At 33.4% G+C, this 20,249-nt stretch overlaps 1 protein-coding gene and 1 long non-coding RNA gene across 4 annotated transcripts in view; both read left to right on the plus strand.

The window, feature by feature from the left end:
* LOC137490176 (uncharacterized) overlaps window positions 1-5,456 on the plus strand; it is a 331,069-nt gene extending 325,613 nt beyond the window's left edge. The window contains exons 1-6 of one of the 3 annotated variants that reach the window (XR_015491861.1): window positions 745-1,854; window positions 2,167-2,222; window positions 2,779-2,838; window positions 3,643-3,757; window positions 4,022-4,133; window positions 5,216-5,456. This is a non-coding gene — a long non-coding RNA (uncharacterized LOC137490176). Of the gene's footprint in view, window positions 1-744; window positions 1,855-2,166; window positions 2,223-2,778; window positions 3,262-3,642; window positions 3,758-4,021; window positions 4,134-5,215 lie in introns of those variants that run through there. The other 2 variants (XR_015491862.1, XR_015491863.2) reach the window with 2 other exon arrangements.
* Window positions 5,457-11,616: 6,160 nt separating this feature from the next.
* On the plus strand, window positions 11,617-17,386 carry atp6v1g1 (ATPase H+ transporting V1 subunit G1). Its single transcript, NM_199934.1, has 3 exons — window positions 11,617-11,760; window positions 12,709-12,809; window positions 16,652-17,386. Exons 1-3 carry the CDS (start codon window positions 11,679-11,681, stop codon window positions 16,823-16,825), a joined length of 357 nt encoding a protein of 118 aa, NP_956228.1. The 5' UTR covers window positions 11,617-11,678; the 3' UTR covers window positions 16,826-17,386.
* The last annotated feature ends 2,863 nt before the right edge of the window (window positions 17,387-20,249 follow it).

Genomic DNA, 20,249 nt, shown 5'->3' on the forward strand with positions numbered 1-20,249 from the left:
AACTTATCTCTGGGAAACATCCACACACATACATTCAAACACACACTCATACAGTACGGACAATTTAGCCTACCCAATTCACCTGTACCGCATGTCTTTGGACTGTAGGAAACCGGATCACCCGGAGGAAACCCACGCGAAGGCAGAGAGAACATGCAACTCCACACAGAAACGCCAACTGAGCCGAGGTTCGAACCAGCAATCCAGCTGTGAGGCGAAAGCACTACCTACTGCGCCACTGCCTCGCCCTTTCTCTCTGGAACATAATTAAAATTAAATTGAAAGCACTTCTCTCTTTGTGTCGTGTCCTTTGGAAGCCCAAATAAAGAAACATAGAAGCTCTGTGGAAATATGTCAAATGAATGCTCCTAACCTGAAGAATTTTGGATCTTATTAGCCCACACTGTAAACGATTTCTGTTGTTTTCACGGTATTATACTGCATTTCTCAACAGTTGTTTACTGTATAAGCTGTGCACAGTGTGTTACTGTATATATTGCTGTTTTCACAGCATGATAACGTATTCTCAACATTTCCATACTGTGAACATGGTTAACAGTATGCTACTGCAGATTTTACAATGAATTTGGGGAAAAAATCAGTTACTGTGCATCTAAATACAGTACTGCAAATGACCATGAAAAACTCTACACACACTTTATATTATTACTATTATGTTTATTTTATTTTTTGACAAAGTATTTTGTGAAGAAAAATAAACTAACCAGTTTCTTCAGACTGTTCAGTGCATAAAACTGTCCCCTGGTTTTCCATTTTTGGGTGTACTGCAACTTAATTTTATAAGGTTAACATGAAAATATTAAATAATTTTTAATCAACATAACTTTGTGCTTAACCAAAACGTAAACTGGAACAAAAGTAATTGATTCATGAAACCAAAGTCAGCTTAACTGTCAGAATGACCAGCCTGCTTTAGACGGATTCATGAGGATTGGGCACCCGTCACCATGGAGGTCACATCTCCGCATTTTCAAAACAATATTTTAAAATACGCACCATCTCTATAAATAAACCACAGACTCGAGTTTAAAACAACTACATTCCCGCATGAAAAACGGTTAAAACTAAATTTCATAACACATTCATTATAGAGCCATCTAAGACCGGGGCAAGTCTTACATGTCTAGCCGATTATAACCTCGTTTCGCCGGATACATGAGTGATGATGGACACCCTGGAGGAATCTCCGCTATCGGCAAAGCACGCTTAAAATTTACACATGATATCTATAAATAAACCACAGATTTGAGTTTGTAAGAACTACATTCTCGCATGAAACACTGTTAAAATTTCATTTCGTGACATATTAAACGCAATATTTATAATATTAGCTGGGCTTTCTCATCCGCCATTACCATTTGCTTGTTGATGTGAAATGAATTCTGGGAGAAAAAAAAATATTAATTCTCAAAACACTTCAAACGAATTTTATTCTTATTGTCAACGTCAGATATATGCAATAATTTCGCTGGTAAAGTGAATAAAAAATAATGTTACTATATTGTAATCAATATCACGTTTGGACTGATTCGGTTCAGCTCTCGAGCGACTCTGAATCGTATTGAACCGTTTGCTCGGGAATTATTTGATCACGTGTTCACAAGCACATTCAGCAATATGCAATTAGTGTATAATTAATGCGTGTGGCAAAGCAGTATTACGAAATAGTAATGAATCATATACAAAAAGGAATCGGTTTTAGGCGGATTCAAATCTTTACTGTTCACTAAGGAGCCGATTCATAGAACCGAACGGACACGACTCGACCTGCAGGCAACGGCTCTCCTAATTTGAAATTCACCTGTCGTCTTTCATCCAGCGAATTCATCCTCGGTAAGTGTTTTAAAGTCAAATTCTGTCCGTTGAAGGATTGTTTTGTATATATTTCTGTGTATTGAGTGTGTAATTTAAAAGAATTAACCAAGTGACAATAGTTGTAACGTTAGGTTCTTATGTTATGTCACGCTCGCCGTTAACGAATGGTATTTTAAACAAGAAATAACAGACGCCAGGCGGTCATTGTAGTGTTTGCGAGGTATAGATACAGTGAGTTTATCTTTAGTGAGTTTTTGACCATACGCTAAGTTACCTGAAAAAACATAACTTTAACTTATTGTAACTGCATTAATGCATTCTCTATTTCAGCACAACACTGAGATGAAGGCGAAGTCACCATGAAACGTTAAACGTTTACCGTTAAGGTAAGCTCTGGTCTTCACATAGTCATTTTGACTAAGCTATCATTATGGTAAAATTTTTCAACTTTAAGTTAGTTATTTAAACTAAACTCATAATGAAATGAGTCTTAACTGTTTTATTAAATGGAGCTGAAAATTAAATGCAGTTGAATTATTTTAAGCTAAAGTTAATATTAACAAAATACATATTAATTGTCTATTTCTCAATAATGTTAATGAGCTTGATGTATAGTGTGTCATTAATTGTACATTTAATTTTTGGTGTTCAGGTGTACCTGAGGTGAGTGTACGTTCTGAGTACACAGATATAACCCAAAGTCATTATCACTATATATATATATATATATATATATATATATATATATATATATATATATATATATATATATATATATATATATATATATCCATCCTATTCTAAGAGAAATTGATGGGGTCAGGGAATGATTTGTGTACAAATGTATTTTAACCTCATACAGATTGGTATGGTTGTACCATAGATTTAGATTAATTAATGTTAAATCTTATTTTACTCTTATTATATTTATCTGTTTTTCAGCTACAGTAATTGATGTTGAAAAACTGATGCTACCAATCACTCCTCACTTGATTATTCAAGGTAATGTTGATGTCTTCCTCATTTTGATTAGATTTTTAAATGTCAAGTTGTTCACAGATTTGTTGTGAGGAGTTTCATGTACAACCTCTTTTTCTTCTTCCAGCAGTTCCTAAGATAAAAAAATCTGGTGTTAAAACATCCACGGCTAGGCTATTTGCCTACCAAGTGCTGAGTAAATATTAGACAAACATTTTTTTCTATAACTGTTGTCTTTGTGTTTATTAGCAATTTTACTGGGCATATGTGTTTGTTTGTTTTTTTTCAAACAGCCTGGAAACTGTAAGTTTAGTTCAATATGTTATTTTATGCTATTCATTTTTGTCTTAACATGGATTGCATGTTGAAGCTATCGTTTCATAGTGGGAAAATGTAAAAGAGAATCACTGAATACAATGGCATAATGATTCTGCTTGTTCACAGAAGGTACTTGATTTAGTTTTCCTCAAGCGACACATCAGTTTTTATGACTATTGCTTGACACTTGAATTGAAGGGACAGTTCACCCAAAAATGAAAATAATAGCATCTTTGGCATTCTCCACTTGTTTCAAAATAGTTATATATTTATTTTGTTCCGTTGAACACAAACTCATATTTTTTAAAGAAATTTGGTTTAAATATGGATGTCAATAGTTACTGGTTACTAACATTCTTAAAAATATCTGCTTTAGTGTTTAACAGAAATTCAAACTAGTTTAAAACACGTGGAGTAAATAGTGGCAAAATAGTAAACTATTCCTTTAAATATTTTATTCTGAGACTTTTATTTATATGTGTCTTGTCTTTTGTCATATTGTCCTTCTAGCCCAGATTGTGATGGACCTGGAATGCGACACCAGTTACTCTTAAGACAAGAACCAAATAAAGCACAGATGTGGAGGGATTTGCAGCCAAACTAACTGGAAGGAAGGAACCTTTAGGTAAAAACACCTGCTTTATTTAGATCTGAAGTATTTTATTTGACATAGAGATTTATTGTTTTAATTCTAATTTAAAGCAAACAAGGTTGAGCACCCCTGGTCTAAAAGCTCAAAAATGCTGTTTCCGTGATAAGGTTAAATGTAGTTCAGAAATAGATTCATTAGGATCAATGCTTAAAGTAAACATTTTCTTCTCTCTGTAGACCAAACATGTTTACCATCCCTCACATTTTAATAAATTGTTTCTGTTTTTGTTTCTTACAGTGTGGGTGAACATACTACCTGGATGTCCAACAAAGGCTGCACAAGAGCTCATTTGATAGCACACATTCTGTCCTGTCTACATCTCTGATGACCTGGAAGTGCTTCGACATCAGTGAGTAATACATCTTTATATTGTCATGCATACAGGATTTCTGTAAGCTTAGCTTTAATGTTAGTTTGTAATCAGCAGTGACTGTTTTAAAAAATTAAGTATTTAAATTATTCTAAACGTTTTACTGATGCTGTGCACAGTAACGTTATGATGATTTAGTTTGAGGAAATGTCACTGGAGAGGTGTTCGTATACTAAAATATACTTTTTTTCGTATACTTTTTTTTATAAAAAATAAATAAATAAATTGTATGAAATGACTCGATAAAATGTTTATTTGTCTCGCTGACATGCCATCACTGCTGCATATTGAAATACAGTAATATGAATTGACAGCAGAATATTACCACAAACATTTCATGTTTTCAAGTGGGCTAGACTGCTCTTTAGTTCTCTACTCAACTTTAACACATTTCCTCGTGTCGCTGAGCCTCTCTGCAGATTTTGCCAAAAATGAATGCTTAGTGATTACTTTGTTTTATGCAAACCATATATCAGTAACTTATCATTAGCATTATTTTTTAAAAAATCACCCACGGCTTTCATGTTCTCTAACGCAATCTTATCTGTAAGTTAGAAGTGGATTTATACGTGTTAAAAGCCTTAAAGTATTTAATTAACATTAGTCACGTTAACTTAGATTATTTTATTTATTTAATTTTAAATATGTAGCCTTTTAAAGTCAGAATGAACTGTGTTCACCCCTCTTGAATCCGTGGAAGCACTAGTAGTGTGATCATGGAATCAGATATTCGAGCTATACAGAGTCGGACATTAAGTTAAGATGAGACTTTATTTTTTACACACCTGTGTGGACACCTGACTAGCGATTCTCAAGAACAATGCCCGCTGATCTTTTCCCCATTAACGTTAGTGTAATTGTGAATTGACAACAAACTGTATTTCACCAACAAAAACAATTAAAAAATTGTTTTATATAACTGATATATATATATATCAAACTATATATATATATATATATATTTAAACAGCAGTGCAGTGTTTCGTTTCTGAATGAATTAAATGGTTTGAGGGATGATTAGTTTTTACTTCAGTGATTGATTTTGCTTGTCATTTTTGCAGGATCATCATCATGTTGCTGCCCTTTTTCACTGTCCCTTTCCACAACATCATTTGGCCTTCATCATTTCCTGTCTTGTAGCAGTATTCTCACCTTTTTTAAAATTGTAATGCTTTTTGATGCATTAATTGTTGACTGGTTTTAATGATCAATTGTTTATTAGTGTTCTGTTGCTCTGTTATATTGAATTATTGCTACTGTTTTAGCATGGTTTACACAATAAACCTTTATTGTGAAGTTAAAGTTTCAGTTTCTTTATTTTTCTTGTACGTCTTGAACAGTTAAAATAACACTTGTGCAATTTTTGAACATTTTAACCCATTACAAAGTAGCACTATTAAATAAAATAAAATAACATTTAATAACTGTAAAATACTATACAGTAATAATGAAAGTAACATTAAAATACCGTAGTTCTTCATGGTAAAAATGTACAATAAAATACTGTTTTCAGTTTTGCAGTATGTGTATCACTACTGTAATTGGTGTTACAGTAAAAATCAACAACAGTAAAATGATGTATTACATTTTACAGTAAATGTAATACTAATGTAATTAGTATTACAGTAATGTTACTGTTTTATGAAATACAGCAGCTACTGGATAATTGTTGCCAGTAACTTACTGTTAATTTAACAAGAAATCGTTTACAGTGCAGGTGTATTTTTTTTTTTTTTTTTTTGTAGTCTCTAAACTTTGTTCGCTGTATTCTTTGCAAAGCTAACCCTGTAAAAGCCAATATCCCCCTTTGCAATAAATTTAGAGAGTATTGCATTCAGAGATGTTGTTTATGTTCACAGCTACATTACACATCAACTAAAGTTTAAAATATGATATCCTAGTGGACCACTCTTTTAAAACATTTGATCGATCAAATAAGATATGAGATGAGATATGTTTTCAGCTTTTGTTTCCAGGTATTTATTTACAACTCACAACATGGGACAGATATGTGTGTTGTGTTTCCCAGGTGTAACCTATTACATCAACTACTCAAACAAGAAACACTGAAACTATGCTCAGTTTTAGATTAGGTTTTTGTCCGTTCAGACTGCATTTATATTTCAGAGATGTAACCAACATACAATCCGGGCATTGAAGCTGAGAAAAGATGAACAGAATCATTGTAGCCAGTACAACCATTTTTTATGTCCCTATAGGAAGAAAGAAACCTGCTGTACTAAGTAACAGACGTCAAACGGGTTGATCAAGTAAAACAATAGTAGTTGACAACAGAAACATTGTGAGAACAAATTGTTTAGACTGACCCTAAACCGACTGTTAGTTATATTAGCAACAACCTCAAGGGGGCAAAAATGAAGGTATCTCAGTACTGTTTATAGAAGACTTTGTCAACAGAAGTGGCTAGGCTACATCAGACGATGCAAGACACCCATTACAGAGATGAGCATCAAAAATGATGGGACACAAAAAAATATATGGACTAATGAGTCAAAGATGAGCCATTACCAAAGTAATGGACAGGCTAATGTTTGGAGAAAATGAATCTGTACATGATCCTATACAAGCTCGTCTGTGAAACGGAGGTAATATTGTGCCTTGGGCTTTAAACTGGGCATGAAACGGAAGAAATGGTTGTTCTTTCTGTCAAAATTTTTATGTACATCCAATTGAAAAGGTCCTGAAATAAGAAAAAAATGGAAGGGGGTGCATTATTTTGTTTTTTGGTAACCAATTCGATCACTGAAAGTTTGGCGTTGCTAAGAAAAAAACAGGGCAGAAATGAGACAAACTTGAAAGCCCCATTTGAAATTCTTTCTTTGTGACCAGAAGTGAAGAAAAAAATGTTTCGAGATGGAAGGGAAGGTTATGTTATTTGATAAAAAATTATGAGGGCAAAATAATTAATTATGAAGTACACATTGTTTATAGCGAGTACTGACATATCCTTCAGTATTGGAGATCCTTCAGTGCAGCAAGATAATGACACAAACACACACTGCCAAAACAACATACAAAACAAACAAAAACAACAAAACAACAAGTTTTTTTTTTTGTCAGGGGAATTACATCTCATGACCTAAGCCCTATAAAACACAGATTTCAAATTCAGTTCCGGGAGTACTGCAGCTCTGCACAGTTAAGCATTAACCCCAATTAAGCACGCCTGATTGGTCCTTCAGGCTTGGATAAAACTTCTAGGTAAGTGTGTTGAAGCAGGGTTGAAACTAAACTGTGCAGGGCTGCAGCCCTTTAGGAACTGAATTTGACAACCCAGTTATAGAGCAGGTATTTCACCTGCTAAACAGAAGACTAACACACCAAAACAAACAGCAACTGAAAGAGGCTGAGATGAAAGCCTGGAACACATGACAACAGTAAAATATAAAGCTTTAGTGATCACAGGCTTGATGCAGATAATTCAAACAATGGATTTCTAACTGAATATTAAGCATGATTCATTTTTGTCTAATGTGTATTGTTCCAAACTTTTGCTCATATAAACATGGTTTGAAATAAGACATGTAGTATTCTAAGTTGTTTATACCTATATTTTGGATACTATAGTTATTCATTCATTCATTCATTTAGTTTTTTTTTCAGCTTAGTCCCTTTATTAATCTGGGGTTGCCACAGCAGAATGAATGAACTGCCAACTTATCCAGCATATGTTTTTCACATCAGATGCCCATCCAGTTGCACCCCATCTCTGGGAAACATTCTTACACACTCATTCACACTCATACACTACGGACAATTTACCCTATACCCATTCATCTGTACCGCATGTCTTTGGACTGTGTGGGAAACCGGAGCACCCGAAGGAAACCCACACGGACACAGGAAGGACATGCAAACTCCACACAGAAACGCCAACTGACCCAGCTGAGGCTCAAACCAGCGACCTTCTTGCTGTGAGGCGACAGCAGTACCTACTGCACCACTGTGTCGCCGGATACTATATATTAGAAGTGGTAAATACCTGAGTATTGTATCACTTCATTGTGTTTTTATCCATTGCGTGGTCAGTGAAATCTCTTATATTTTAAGATGGTGATGTATACAAAGTTTTTATTAATTAATTAATTTATTTAATTAATTTTAATAAATCTATTTTATTTGCAATTGAAATCTTCAATACCTAATGTAAAGACATGATTTCTGAAAACTACTAAAATCACTGTCATTGTAAATTACTGGTCTTAGCATTGTGCGGTATACTACTTTAAATGATTTTTGACTTTTGTTGCCGTTTGTCAGTTATTTTCTTTACATGTGTTGCATAATTTCATGCATAGTCCAAACATTGACCACCTTCTTAATCAAGTTTCTGTTCTGATCTCATGCCATGGCAAATAACTGAGAAAGCATCAATATGAGACCGAATATATATCATCATGTAGACTTCTTACAAAGTATTTTACAGTATTTAAAAAACACAAAAATAACAAGACAAAAAAGTATTTTGATTGAAAATATTAACCCATTTTCATTAACTCCAAAAAAATTCAAATTACAAAATTATATTTTGTATTTGAAATACGTATTTAAAATGCATGCATCAGAAATACTGCCCATCCCTGCACACAAAAGATGATTATTCCGCTATAACTTGAATATGATCAAGAATTCAGTGTTTCAGACGTGTTTAAGATCATTCCTCTAGTAGAAGCAATGCCTGAGTGATTATATGCCTTTCTGAGATGGTAGCATGAGGTGTTGCTCATCAATTACAGGCTTCTGGTGGGCATGTAGACTCTTACTGTAAGTGCAGATACAATGCTGTAGAGCCCAAGCATTTTGCACTAGCTGCAACCAGTAGCCAATTCAGAGAGGTAAAGTGACGTGGGCTCTCTTGGGGTTGTTGAAGACCACTCATGCTGCAACATTTTAAGTTTTTTGAAGAGGTTTGCCTGCAGATGATGGACCTCCGTCCAGAATTGTTGCAAAAATCCAGCCCAGGAAGGACGAGGGCCTGGATGAAAAGTTGGGCAGCATGCTTCATTTGGAAAGTCCTGATCTTCCTGATGCTGAACATGTACAGTGCCCACCTGCAATGGAGTGCTTTAGGATTAGATGATAATCAGAGGTTACACTAACATTTCTGGGCTGCAAACTTTTATGTTTAGGTAATTTTTAACCAACCTAGCAACATTAATTGGTCTTTAGAGATTAAAAAGTAAGGTTAATTACAAGTTAACATATAAGGAATTCAATATGCAATGTTTATGTCAAGCTGAACAACATGAAGAACATTGGTTGCTACTGGCACATTTATTTCTTAATATAAGGGGTTGTTAATTTTATACTTTAGAATTATTTAATGAGACACTGTATAATTATCTAATTTATTTTATTCATATGTATATGAAGAATGTGCAAATTTACAGAAGAATTTGTAAATATAACAGTAGCTAATAAAATTCTTCAGCAAAGATACACTGCAGTTTTTTTCCAAGTCACAGATGTAAAACAGAAATCCGCTGTTAAATTTTTAAAAATGAAAATATATAGATAGATAGGCTATTATTTTTCCGTATCTGACAAGCTAAAACTACCCGACAGAACATTGGAAGTGGTGTGCACACTGATTAGCTGACAGGAGCTAAAATGAGGGCAAGGGCCTATTGGGAGTATATGGACACCAAAACATGTAAACATAGAGAAAATAAGTAGTATTCGCACTATAATTTTAGATTTTTTTAGAAAGTCTGCCATTACACAACCCTGCTGAGCAGCACAAAATAACTGTTGTCATGGTCTTCGTTGTGAGGTAGGTAAACGTGCATTGTTATACAATTTTAAAAGCTTTTTTGAAATGTGGAAATTTTATGACAGAAATGTGTTTTGCTGTTATTGTTTCGTTTTGTATTTTGACCGCTAGTGATTGCATGCGGCGTTCTTAGCATCTAACATAAGTTAACTTTTCCAATGTGGCTGTTTTGTGCGGTATTTTTATAATAATAATTCCTTACATTTAGTGCTTTTACACATAGGGGGGTAATGTTTTCATTCACCACCAGTGTGCAGCATCCACCTGGATGACGCAACGGCAGCCATATTACACCAGACCACACATCACACACCAGCTGATTGGTGGAGAGGAGACAGAGGGATTAAACCATTTATGATATAGGGATGGTTAGGAGGCCATGATGGACAGAGACCAGAGAGCAGATTTGGCCAGGATGACAGGGTTAAATCACTGTACTCTTTTTCAAGATTTTCTTAGATTTTTAACAACCACAGAGAGTCCGCTCATTTTAACGTCTCATCCGAAAGACGGCACACACGGAGTGCAGAGAGTCTCTGTCACTATACTGGGGCATTAGGACCCACACAGAGAGCAGGTAGGGCACCTCCTGCTGGCCTCACTAACATCTATTCTGACAGCAACCTAGCTTTCCCATGTGGTCTCCCATCCAGGTACTGACCGGACGCAGCCCTGCTTAGCTTTTGTGGGCAGCCATGTGAGAGTTGCAGAGAGCTGCCAGTATGTTTTTAAAAGTTGTTGATGTGAACAAGCTAACACTAACTAATAATCTTTCCTTTCTCTGTTTCTGAACATGTGTGTTCAGTCTTAAAAAGAAGTGATACTTGATCAGATAAAGAAAGCTGCTGTTTACATTTCAAGTAGGCTAACTTACACAGCAAGATAACATTTATGTTTTATCCAGCAGTACCGCTTTATGTCTGTAAAATTGGACACATTTAATTTTGCTTATGGAATGTTTTGAATTGTAACATGATTTAGTCGCGAACGTGATCTCTGTAGGATTACAATTTTAACTCCAGAAAGACTTAAAATTTAACTCAAAAATGTGTTTAAATTCAACTCCAAAAGCAAAATGATTTTAACTCAGGGAATAAATTTGATGGTCACGCATATACACTCAGATTGAGTTGATTTTAACTCCCCGGGAGTTGATTTCAAAGACCAGAATTTGCTGTGTCCATGTAAATAAGTCTACATACATTTAACTAAAGGAATAATTCACTCAGAAATATAATTGCACTCATTATACACTCTCAAGTGGTTGAAAACCTTTATGAGTTTATTTTAAACACAAAAGAAGATATCTTGAAAAATGTTAAAAACCTGTCATTTTTATATTAGGATGAAACAAATACTATGGAAGTGAATGGTCACAGGTGTCCAACATTTCTCAAAATATTTTTATTTTGTGTTCATTAGAAGAAAGAAACTCAAATAGGTTTGGTCAAGCGAATGGAAAGTAAATGTCAGAATATTTATTTTTGTATTTTTGGGTGAACTATCTCTATAATACCATGTTGACATCAAAAATACATTGTAACGCCAGCGCCATCTAATGAAAGCCTGAAGTCATGACACGCTGTGAGTCTCGTGCAGTCACGTGATTGTCATCAGCGTTCAGTGTGACGCTCGATCAGCTGACGTTCAGTCGACCTTCTCCACTGCGGGAGATACGGACATCCAAACGCGTCCATCTGCATTGATTCAAATAAAATCCGTACCAAAGCATGGCGAGCCAGTCTCAGGGCATCCAGCAGCTGCTCCAGGCTGAAAAACGAGCCGCAGAAAAGGTCGCAGAAGCCCGTAAAAGTAAGTAATCGTTTTGCTTGTCATCGCTATACACTGGAGCTTAGCTGACATGCTAGCTGTCCAGCAAGCCGATGTCGATGTAAATCTGTATGAAAACAACGAGAGAATGAATAAATGAATAATATGGTTTGAATGCGGAATAAAACCTTTCTGTTGATCATTTCAGTTCTTTTGTTGACAAAATTGAATCGTGTCGTTTTTCATTTCTGTTTTTAATGCTAAATACTCCATAGAAAATCATGTATAATTGATTACATTTATATCAATTGTTGACATGTAACCTTAATGTTATATCCTTAATTCTTACTTTTTTACAACAATATGTTTTACACTAATTTTAAAACCATTTAATAAGGACATATTTTGCCACAACACATTTTAAGATTTCATATCATCTTTGACTTCATCAAGTTCTTGAGGAATTTGACACGTTTTTGTTGTTATTCGTAAAAAAGCGTTTATGTTTTTAGAATAATTCTTTGTAGCTGGGGAAATAATGACTAAATGTACTAAATATCGTCTTTACTAGAGTGTCACAATGACACTGACTCACTGGACATTCACTCAGTTCCTGTTTTTTAGATATTTTTTGCTGCCTGCTTTCATTTCCCATATATAAAAAAGCATTTTCTCTAAAACAGTAATATTTTATTGTATTTTCTCTCTTTCTGCCTATAGCACTGTTTTTTTTTTTTGGTCTTTTTTTCCCTAATTTTTTTTAATTGAACATTTTTGAAAAAATAATATATTTTAAAATATTATTGTACATTTTGACATATCGAGATAGAAAAGGAAAGTGTCCGAAGGATCCATAATGATTGTGACAATTATTGAACCCCAAATATATAAATAAATTTGGTTATGACACTATTTTAATAATGATAACTGTGTGTGTGTGTGTGTGTGTGTGTGTGTGTGTGTGTGTGTGTGTGTGTGTGTTAATAATAGGGAAGAATCGTCGTTTGAAGCAGGCCAAAGAGGAGGCACAGGCTGAGATTGAGCAGTATCGTCTGCAACGAGAGAAAGAGTTTAAGACAAAGGAGGCTGCGGTGAGATTCATTACTTTTTAAATTCTAGAAACATTAATAAATGCATATGATCAACAATGTTAAAATATGTGTTAAAGAATTCTGCCTTGCCTTTAATGTGATTGTCTTTGCAGTGTTTAAATAGGGTTGTTTTTTTCCTGTTAAAAAAAAGCTTAAAAGTTCCATTATTAAAGGGTTGGTTCACCCAAAAATAAGATAATTTGCTGTTAATTTACTCAGCCTCGTGCTATCCATGATGTAGGTGACTTTTTATCTTCAGGAGACATTTTTGGATAATTTTTGCTCAGATTTTTGTACGTCATGATTTATAAAATTCCCATTAACGGTTACTTTTGACAGTCAAAAACTTATAGACATAAAATTAATATTTCCCTCATGATACATGTGTGCAATTTTAAGAAACGTACAGTATGTACTGTTAGAAAAAACAGTAATATAATATTGTTAATAAAGTCTCCTATGTTTCAATCCCAAGAGTCTTTTTGATCTTCCAAAGTTTCCACATATCAATTATTACACCATGCTGTGAATGGCAGTATTTTTCCGTGTCTCTATTTAAACCGCAACAAGTGAGCAGCTGTTTCCCTTCCTGCCTTTCTAGAAGCAGGCAGAACTTTCTCATCTCATGTCATAGATTCTACTAAACAAACATCTATTTGATTTTGATTGTCATGTGCACGTGATATTGCAGTTCTTTGTCATCATTAACTTCTTGTTGGATAAATCTCCAATGGACGTATTCCGAAGCATATTAAAGCTAAGAATGTCATGTACATTTAGATTTGGGAGAAAATCTTATAAATAATGTGCTTAAATTATAAATAAAAATAACTCTTTAACTTTAGCTTGAAGAGTATGTCACAAAGAGTTTGACTAAAACTGGCTCCTAAATTAGTCAAACGTTAGAAGTGAAGAGGACTTCTAAGTAACTAGTAAGACCAAACCGCAAACTATGCTAAATTGACTGTTGCCAGTAATCTGCAATGAAAATAAAACATTTTAATTTGACTACAATTAGCTTTTAATAAGTTATTACCATCAGTAAGGAGGGATTCCCATACTGTAAGAAATACGCTTTCAATAATATCTTAAGTCTTATTTCATAATGCCCAAAAATATATTATTTGTGCAAATAAATGTTCTTTAAATACATATTGGCCTATTTCTATATATTTGGTCAAATGTATTAAAAAATTATGTATTTAAAATATTTTAAAAGTATTTTAAACTATGTTTGCTTAACAATTAAAAAATAAGAAAATACACTAACCTCACAAGAACATAGTTTGGAAGAATAGTTTTTATTTTATTTTGTGTCCACAACATTAAAAGCAAGGAACCTGCAAAAAGTTAATTGAATGTGGCAACATTTTAATTTTGAAATTTTTGGAATATTGCAGCATAATATTGCTCTGCACAAAGTTTCTTTTAATAAATCTCAAACATACACCACTCTCCATCAAGGTGTGCGTAATAAGTAATCATGCAGACATCATCTATAGTAATGAGGTCAGCCCCATCTTTACTTTTAGCTAAAAATATAAATTCTGCAATCTTTGTTCCAAACTAGTTTGGAAGAGCAAAGGATCAACGTATTAAATACTCTGAAAAGGCACATTTATTAAAATAGATCTCCAATATAAAAACAAGTGGAATTAAAAAAAAGGCAAACTTTACAGGTTCAAAGATCATGAGACAATCTCGTTCAGCCCCAACTGGCAATCCATGACATCACAAGCTAAAAATATCCAACAATTTGTAGCCAAAAAATTCAATTTACAAGCATGATGAACACCGAACGCTGTTAGGCCAGTTTGAGTGAGTGTGTGCTTTTTTTTTTGTTGTTGAACACAAAAGAAGATATTTTAAAGAATGTACCTATTGACTTCCATGGTATTTTTTCCCTACTATCGCGTTTAGTAGTTACAGGTTTCCAACATTCTTCAAATTATTGTTTTTTTTATCCAACATTAGACAGACACTCTAACAGGTATGGAACAAGAGGAGGATGAGTAAATAATGGCAGAATTGTCTTGTTTGTATGAACTACTCTTTTTACACTTCTCCCTATTTCTTAGTAAAACTTTGTCTCTGGATATGAATGGATAGTTTTAAAGAAAAAAAAAAACTTGTAAATAAAATCAATAGACTCTTAATAGTAAGATCAAATGTTTTGTTAATACAAGCCCTTATATACTATTTTCTAAATGTACACATTCAAGGCACATGCAGGTGTCACATGTTTTTGTTAGCATCAGTGCAACTGATCAACTGTCAAATAGACCGAAGGTTATGTCATAAGCACACATAGTGGAGCACACAAATGCAGTCTGTTTTATCGGTCAGTGAATCTAATGTCACTCTGCAACGTTCAAAATTTGCAATTAAACCAACCTCTAGACTGGTAGTTCTGGTATACAGTTGGAAGTCAGAATTATTAGCCCCCCTGTATATGCATTTCCCCAATTTCTGTTTAACCTGTTTTTTCCAACTAATTTCTAAATATAATCATTTTAATTTCTGATTTTTTTCTATCTTTGCAATGATGACAGCACATTATATTTTACTAGACATTTTTCAAGATGCTAGTATTTAGGTTATATATATATATATATATATATATATATATATATATATATATATATATATATATATATATATATATATATATATATATATATATATATATATCTTACCTAAATACTATGCAGATATATATACTAGTAGTGGATGCTTCTCTCATTGGCTGTAGTAATCGCCGATGTTATTTTCTGTCAGAACACATTTCACATTTGAATCGGGCTAAAATCATGCAATCTGAACTCTGCATTAGGGTAATTAGCCAAGTTATTGTATAACGATGGTTTTGTAGACCAGGGTTTCCCAAACTTTTCAGCTTGTGGCCCCCATTAAACAATTTCAGTGACTCGCGACCCCCACTATCCTTGGAGGTGGTTATAAACATACAAACATTGCACACAATGGTACACACACAACAGTAGGCACTTTATAAACAAGCGTATTGACAAAGCAAAAAAGTGCAACAGTCTAACAACCATATAATTTTTAATGGTCATTATTCATTTGTTTCATTTGTTAATATTGACATCACTTCATGAGAATGGTGGACACAATGTTTACAGCACCAGACTGTAAACATTGGAGATTTTGGAGACTGCGGCATGGAGCCTCAATGTTCAGTCGTGGCCTTTATTTTTATGTATGTGAATACTGTAAAGGTGTTAAAGTTTAACATTTTCATGTAAAATCAATCTGCTTTTTGTCATCACTATTTTGGAGTCATTAGTCTGGCCTAATAATAACACCAGAAGTCGCAATCCAATGGCAAAACTGTTGAAAGGCTGTTGCTTTTTATTTGCATGTTTTTTTTAATGTAAATATTATAACTAATATTATGGATAAAATATGGTAAATCTAATAGTATAAAAACATGTATGATATTTTTGGAAATCACCAAGCGTGATTGTCTCTCAACCCCCACTTTGGGAACCACTGATGTAGACAATCAAAAAAAATTGTTGCTTAAGGAGGCTAATAATATTGACAATATAATGTTTTAAAAAAAATTCAAACTGCTTTTATTCTAGCCAAAATAAAACAAATAAGACTTGCTACTGAAGAAAAAAATATTGTAGAAATGATTGTGAAAAATTCCTGACTCCTAATTAAAAAAAATTTAAGAAAATCAAAATTCACAGGAGGGCTAATAATTTTGACATCAACTGTACATAACAGTATACATGAGTATAATAGTGATACATAATAGTATGCATTAGTTTTAATTATGAATGACAGTTATCTCCCATTGCATGTTCCTGCAGGCACTGGGGTCTCATGGAAACTCTGCTGTAGAGGTGGACAAGGAGACTGTGGATAAAATGGGCCGCATCCAGGGGAGCTATCAGCAGAACAAGGAGGCTGTGCTCGGCAACCTACTGAAAATGGTGTGCGACATTAAGCCAGAGATCCACGCCAACTACCGCGTCGCCGGATAAACCGTTATGTCCAACCGTTGCATAAGTTACAATTCTTAAAGGCTCACAAAGCAATGAGACAAAGACTGCTACTGGACATATCATCTAACAATCTTAACTATATAAAACACTCTTTATCAACTTTACAACACATGTCCTGCAGTTCAAACAAATCAACGGTCGGGATATTTACATGCCCATTACCACAGTATTTGCAATGGCTTGCATGTATATCTTTGATGTGATCCAATGCAAGTCTTTGTCTCTTTGGAGTATTGTCTGGTTTATCAGCGTGAGGTTCTTTCTTTTGTGAATGATACCTTTAAATGTTTGTAAGAGTGTCTGTATCTTGAAGCTATGTTCTTAATTTATGAGTAATCGGATGTTATTGTTTTATCTAATCGATGTATACAGGTTGTTTCCAGTGGCTTTTGTGTGACAAATCTCATAATTATTATACTAATTAATTGGAGTAAGAGTAACCAAACTAGCTTCACAATTCCTCCCCTGTATGAGTAGATGGCATTCCTCTATCCAATCCTGCTGTGTAAAATGTAATAAATGTCTCCGTGTACAGATTAATCCACTGGACTGTTTGCCAAGAGAATTTATTCCATTTATTATTACTGATGGTGCAGTATTAATGTTTTGGAGCTTGGTAACACTTTAAATGATACCAGTGCTGAGCGTTGGTTTGAAACGAAGAGGTATAAGTAAATATAAAATAGGTCTTTAGTGTTATTGATTATTTCTTTATTTTTTAATTAGATGATTAGATTAGAGTCAACTGTATTTTTATTGCACGTGTTCAAGGCAATGAAAAGCAGTTTAGGTCTAACTAGGAGTGCAATAGCAGCATGTGCAGGATATACAGTTGAAGTCAGAATTTTTAGCCCCCCTTTGAAATTTCGTTTCTTTTTAAAATATTTTCAAGATGATGTTTAACAGAGCAAGGACATTTTCACAGTATGTCTGATAATATTTTTTCTTCTGAAGAAACTCTTATTTGTTTTATTTCGACTAAAATAAAAGCAGTTTTTAAATTTTTAAACACCAATTTAAGGTCAAAATTATTAGCCCCTTTAAGCTGTATATCTTTTCGATATTGTATAACAACGGTTTGTTCTGTAGACTAACTTGCCTAATTACCTAAACCTGTCAAGTTAACCTAATTAACCTAGTTAAGCCTTTAAATGTCACTTTAAGCTGTATAGAAGTCTTAAAAAATATCTAGTCAAATATTATTTACTGTCATCATTGCAAAGATAAAATAAATCAGTTATTAGAGATGAGTCATTAAAACTATTATGTTTAGAAATGTGTTGGGAAAAAAAATCTTCTCTCCGTTAAACAGAAACTGGGGGAAAAATAAACTAATAATTTAGGGGGGTTAATAGTTCCGACTTCAACTGTAAATATAAGTTATTAAGTGCAATTATGAAAAAAACTATGGTTATATTTACAGGTGCATGTACTATGAACATTATACACAGGTTATATTAACTATGAACAGATTTACAATAGATATGTACAGGTTGCTATAAATAATCGGGGGTATGTAGATAGATATAAGCATAATTATAATTGTATATGTACAGAGAGTATGTACAAATCAGGTATTTATATACAATAATTTAGTTTGAAGTTTGCATTCTCAGAGACCTGTAATAAGCATATGCATAATATATATATATATATATATATATATATATATATATATATATATATATATATATATATATATATTAGTGCTGTCAATCGATTAAAAATTAACTAATTAATCACACTTTTTTTAATTAATTGCATTTAAAAGACTGAAATTTGTAATTTTGGCTATTCTAATGTAAAATTAATGTAAACGCCAGACAAAAACTGTTTAAAATCAAAATATCGTTTATTAGAATTTTTGTTTAACTTTATAACACAGATTTCTTCATAAAAACAACATACCCACAATAAACCATCAAGATCCTGGCTTGACAGCCATATTTATTGAAGAAATTAAAACACAGGCATGTTAATGCCATTTGAATTTTTAAACAATTAATGCCAATAAAGAAAAAATGTATTTCCATGTTGGATTCTAAGTGGACTGCAAAAAAATGCCAAAATAGGCATTGCAGATATGGAAAATGGAAAATTATAATAATATTAATAAAGTATTGAATACAAACAATTGTACTCATACACAACAGGGAAAAAAATGCAACTGCATTAATTGCATGAATTTTTTTAACGCGTTAAATATTTCAAATTAATCTCATACGTTAACGCACTAATTTTGACAGCACTAATATATGTATGTATACATACATACATACATACATATATGTATGTATGTATGTACATACAGCGGATGCCCTTCCAGCCGCAACCTATCTCTGGGAAACATCCACATACACAAACACTACGGACAATTTAGCCTACCCAATTCACCTGTACCGCATGTCTTAGGACTGTGGGGGAAACCGGAGCACCCGGAGGAATCACATGCGAATTCAGGGAGAACATGCAAACTCCACACAGAAACGTCAACTGAGCCGAGGCTCGAACCAGCGACCTTATATATGTTTTATTTTTTTTAGTTTAATTGTTTGTCACTTTAAGTTCTGAATTTAAATATCACAAAGCATTCATCCGAAACTTCAGTTCAGAACTTTTTATACCTGACACGATGTTTAGTTCAAACGAATATCTGTGATATAAGTTTACTAGCTGAGTAGCAACGCTAGAGGCTGCTATTTAGCTGAATTGTCACTATCATTCTTCCAAACACCTACTTTTCGTTCATTCAATATAATGTATTACACTAAGTTTTATAATTGTTAATTTTGTTCGTATGTGTATCGCTAATATTCGACGAGCAGGAAGCTAAATATGGAGTCTTATATAGTCTTCACAAATAAATAAAATGTTTGCTAACTTATATTGTCTAGCCTAAAGAATTTCAATGTAGAAATGAAATGTCTCGTGAAAACAAGACAGTTTTCACTCCGTTCAACGAAGGAATTTGTTGGAAGTTAAAGTCGTCACATGCGCATATATGTGCAAAACTATAAACATTGCCATTCTTTACATTACATTAACATCGTGGATAACTTGCCATGTGGCAACGGAAGTACGGAAAGTTTTCACATCACGTGAAACGTAACGGTAAACATGCCACAAAAAGCACCGGAAGCATTAATTTCCATGGCATCCACTGAAAATTTGTAATTTTCAAAACAATAAAATAGATTTTCTTCATTTTGAATTAATACACAAAATAGTAGGACCACGACTTCTTTTAAATCTGTGCTGAAAATGGTGGATTACTGATTTTCTTTCATCCTATTATCAGATTTCTTTAACAGTCTTCAACTTCTTTGATCTTGCTTTTGATGTTTCATTAGTGTTGTTGAAATAATGCTATTAAAATGATTCGCAATTACTTAACAATGTTAAG

This window comes from Danio rerio, chromosome 5 (assembly GCF_052040795.2).
Source record: "Danio rerio strain M-AB ecotype USA chromosome 5, GRCz13ab, whole genome shotgun sequence".
Lineage (NCBI taxonomy): Eukaryota > Metazoa > Chordata > Actinopteri > Cypriniformes > Danionidae > Danio > Danio rerio.

Excerpts from the sequence above, each read along its gene's own strand:
- atp6v1g1 (NM_199934.1), top strand. The coding sequence starts at position 11,679 with ATGGCGAGCCAGTCTCAGGGCATCCAGCAGCTGCTCCAGGCTGAAAAA. Across the intron at positions 11,761-12,708 it reads GGTCGCAGAAGCCCGTAAAA|GGAAGAATCGTCGTTTGAAG; the intron begins GTAAGTAATCGT and ends TGTTAATAATAG. Across the intron at positions 12,810-16,651 it reads TTAAGACAAAGGAGGCTGCG|GCACTGGGGTCTCATGGAAA; the intron begins GTGAGATTCATT and ends ATGTTCCTGCAG.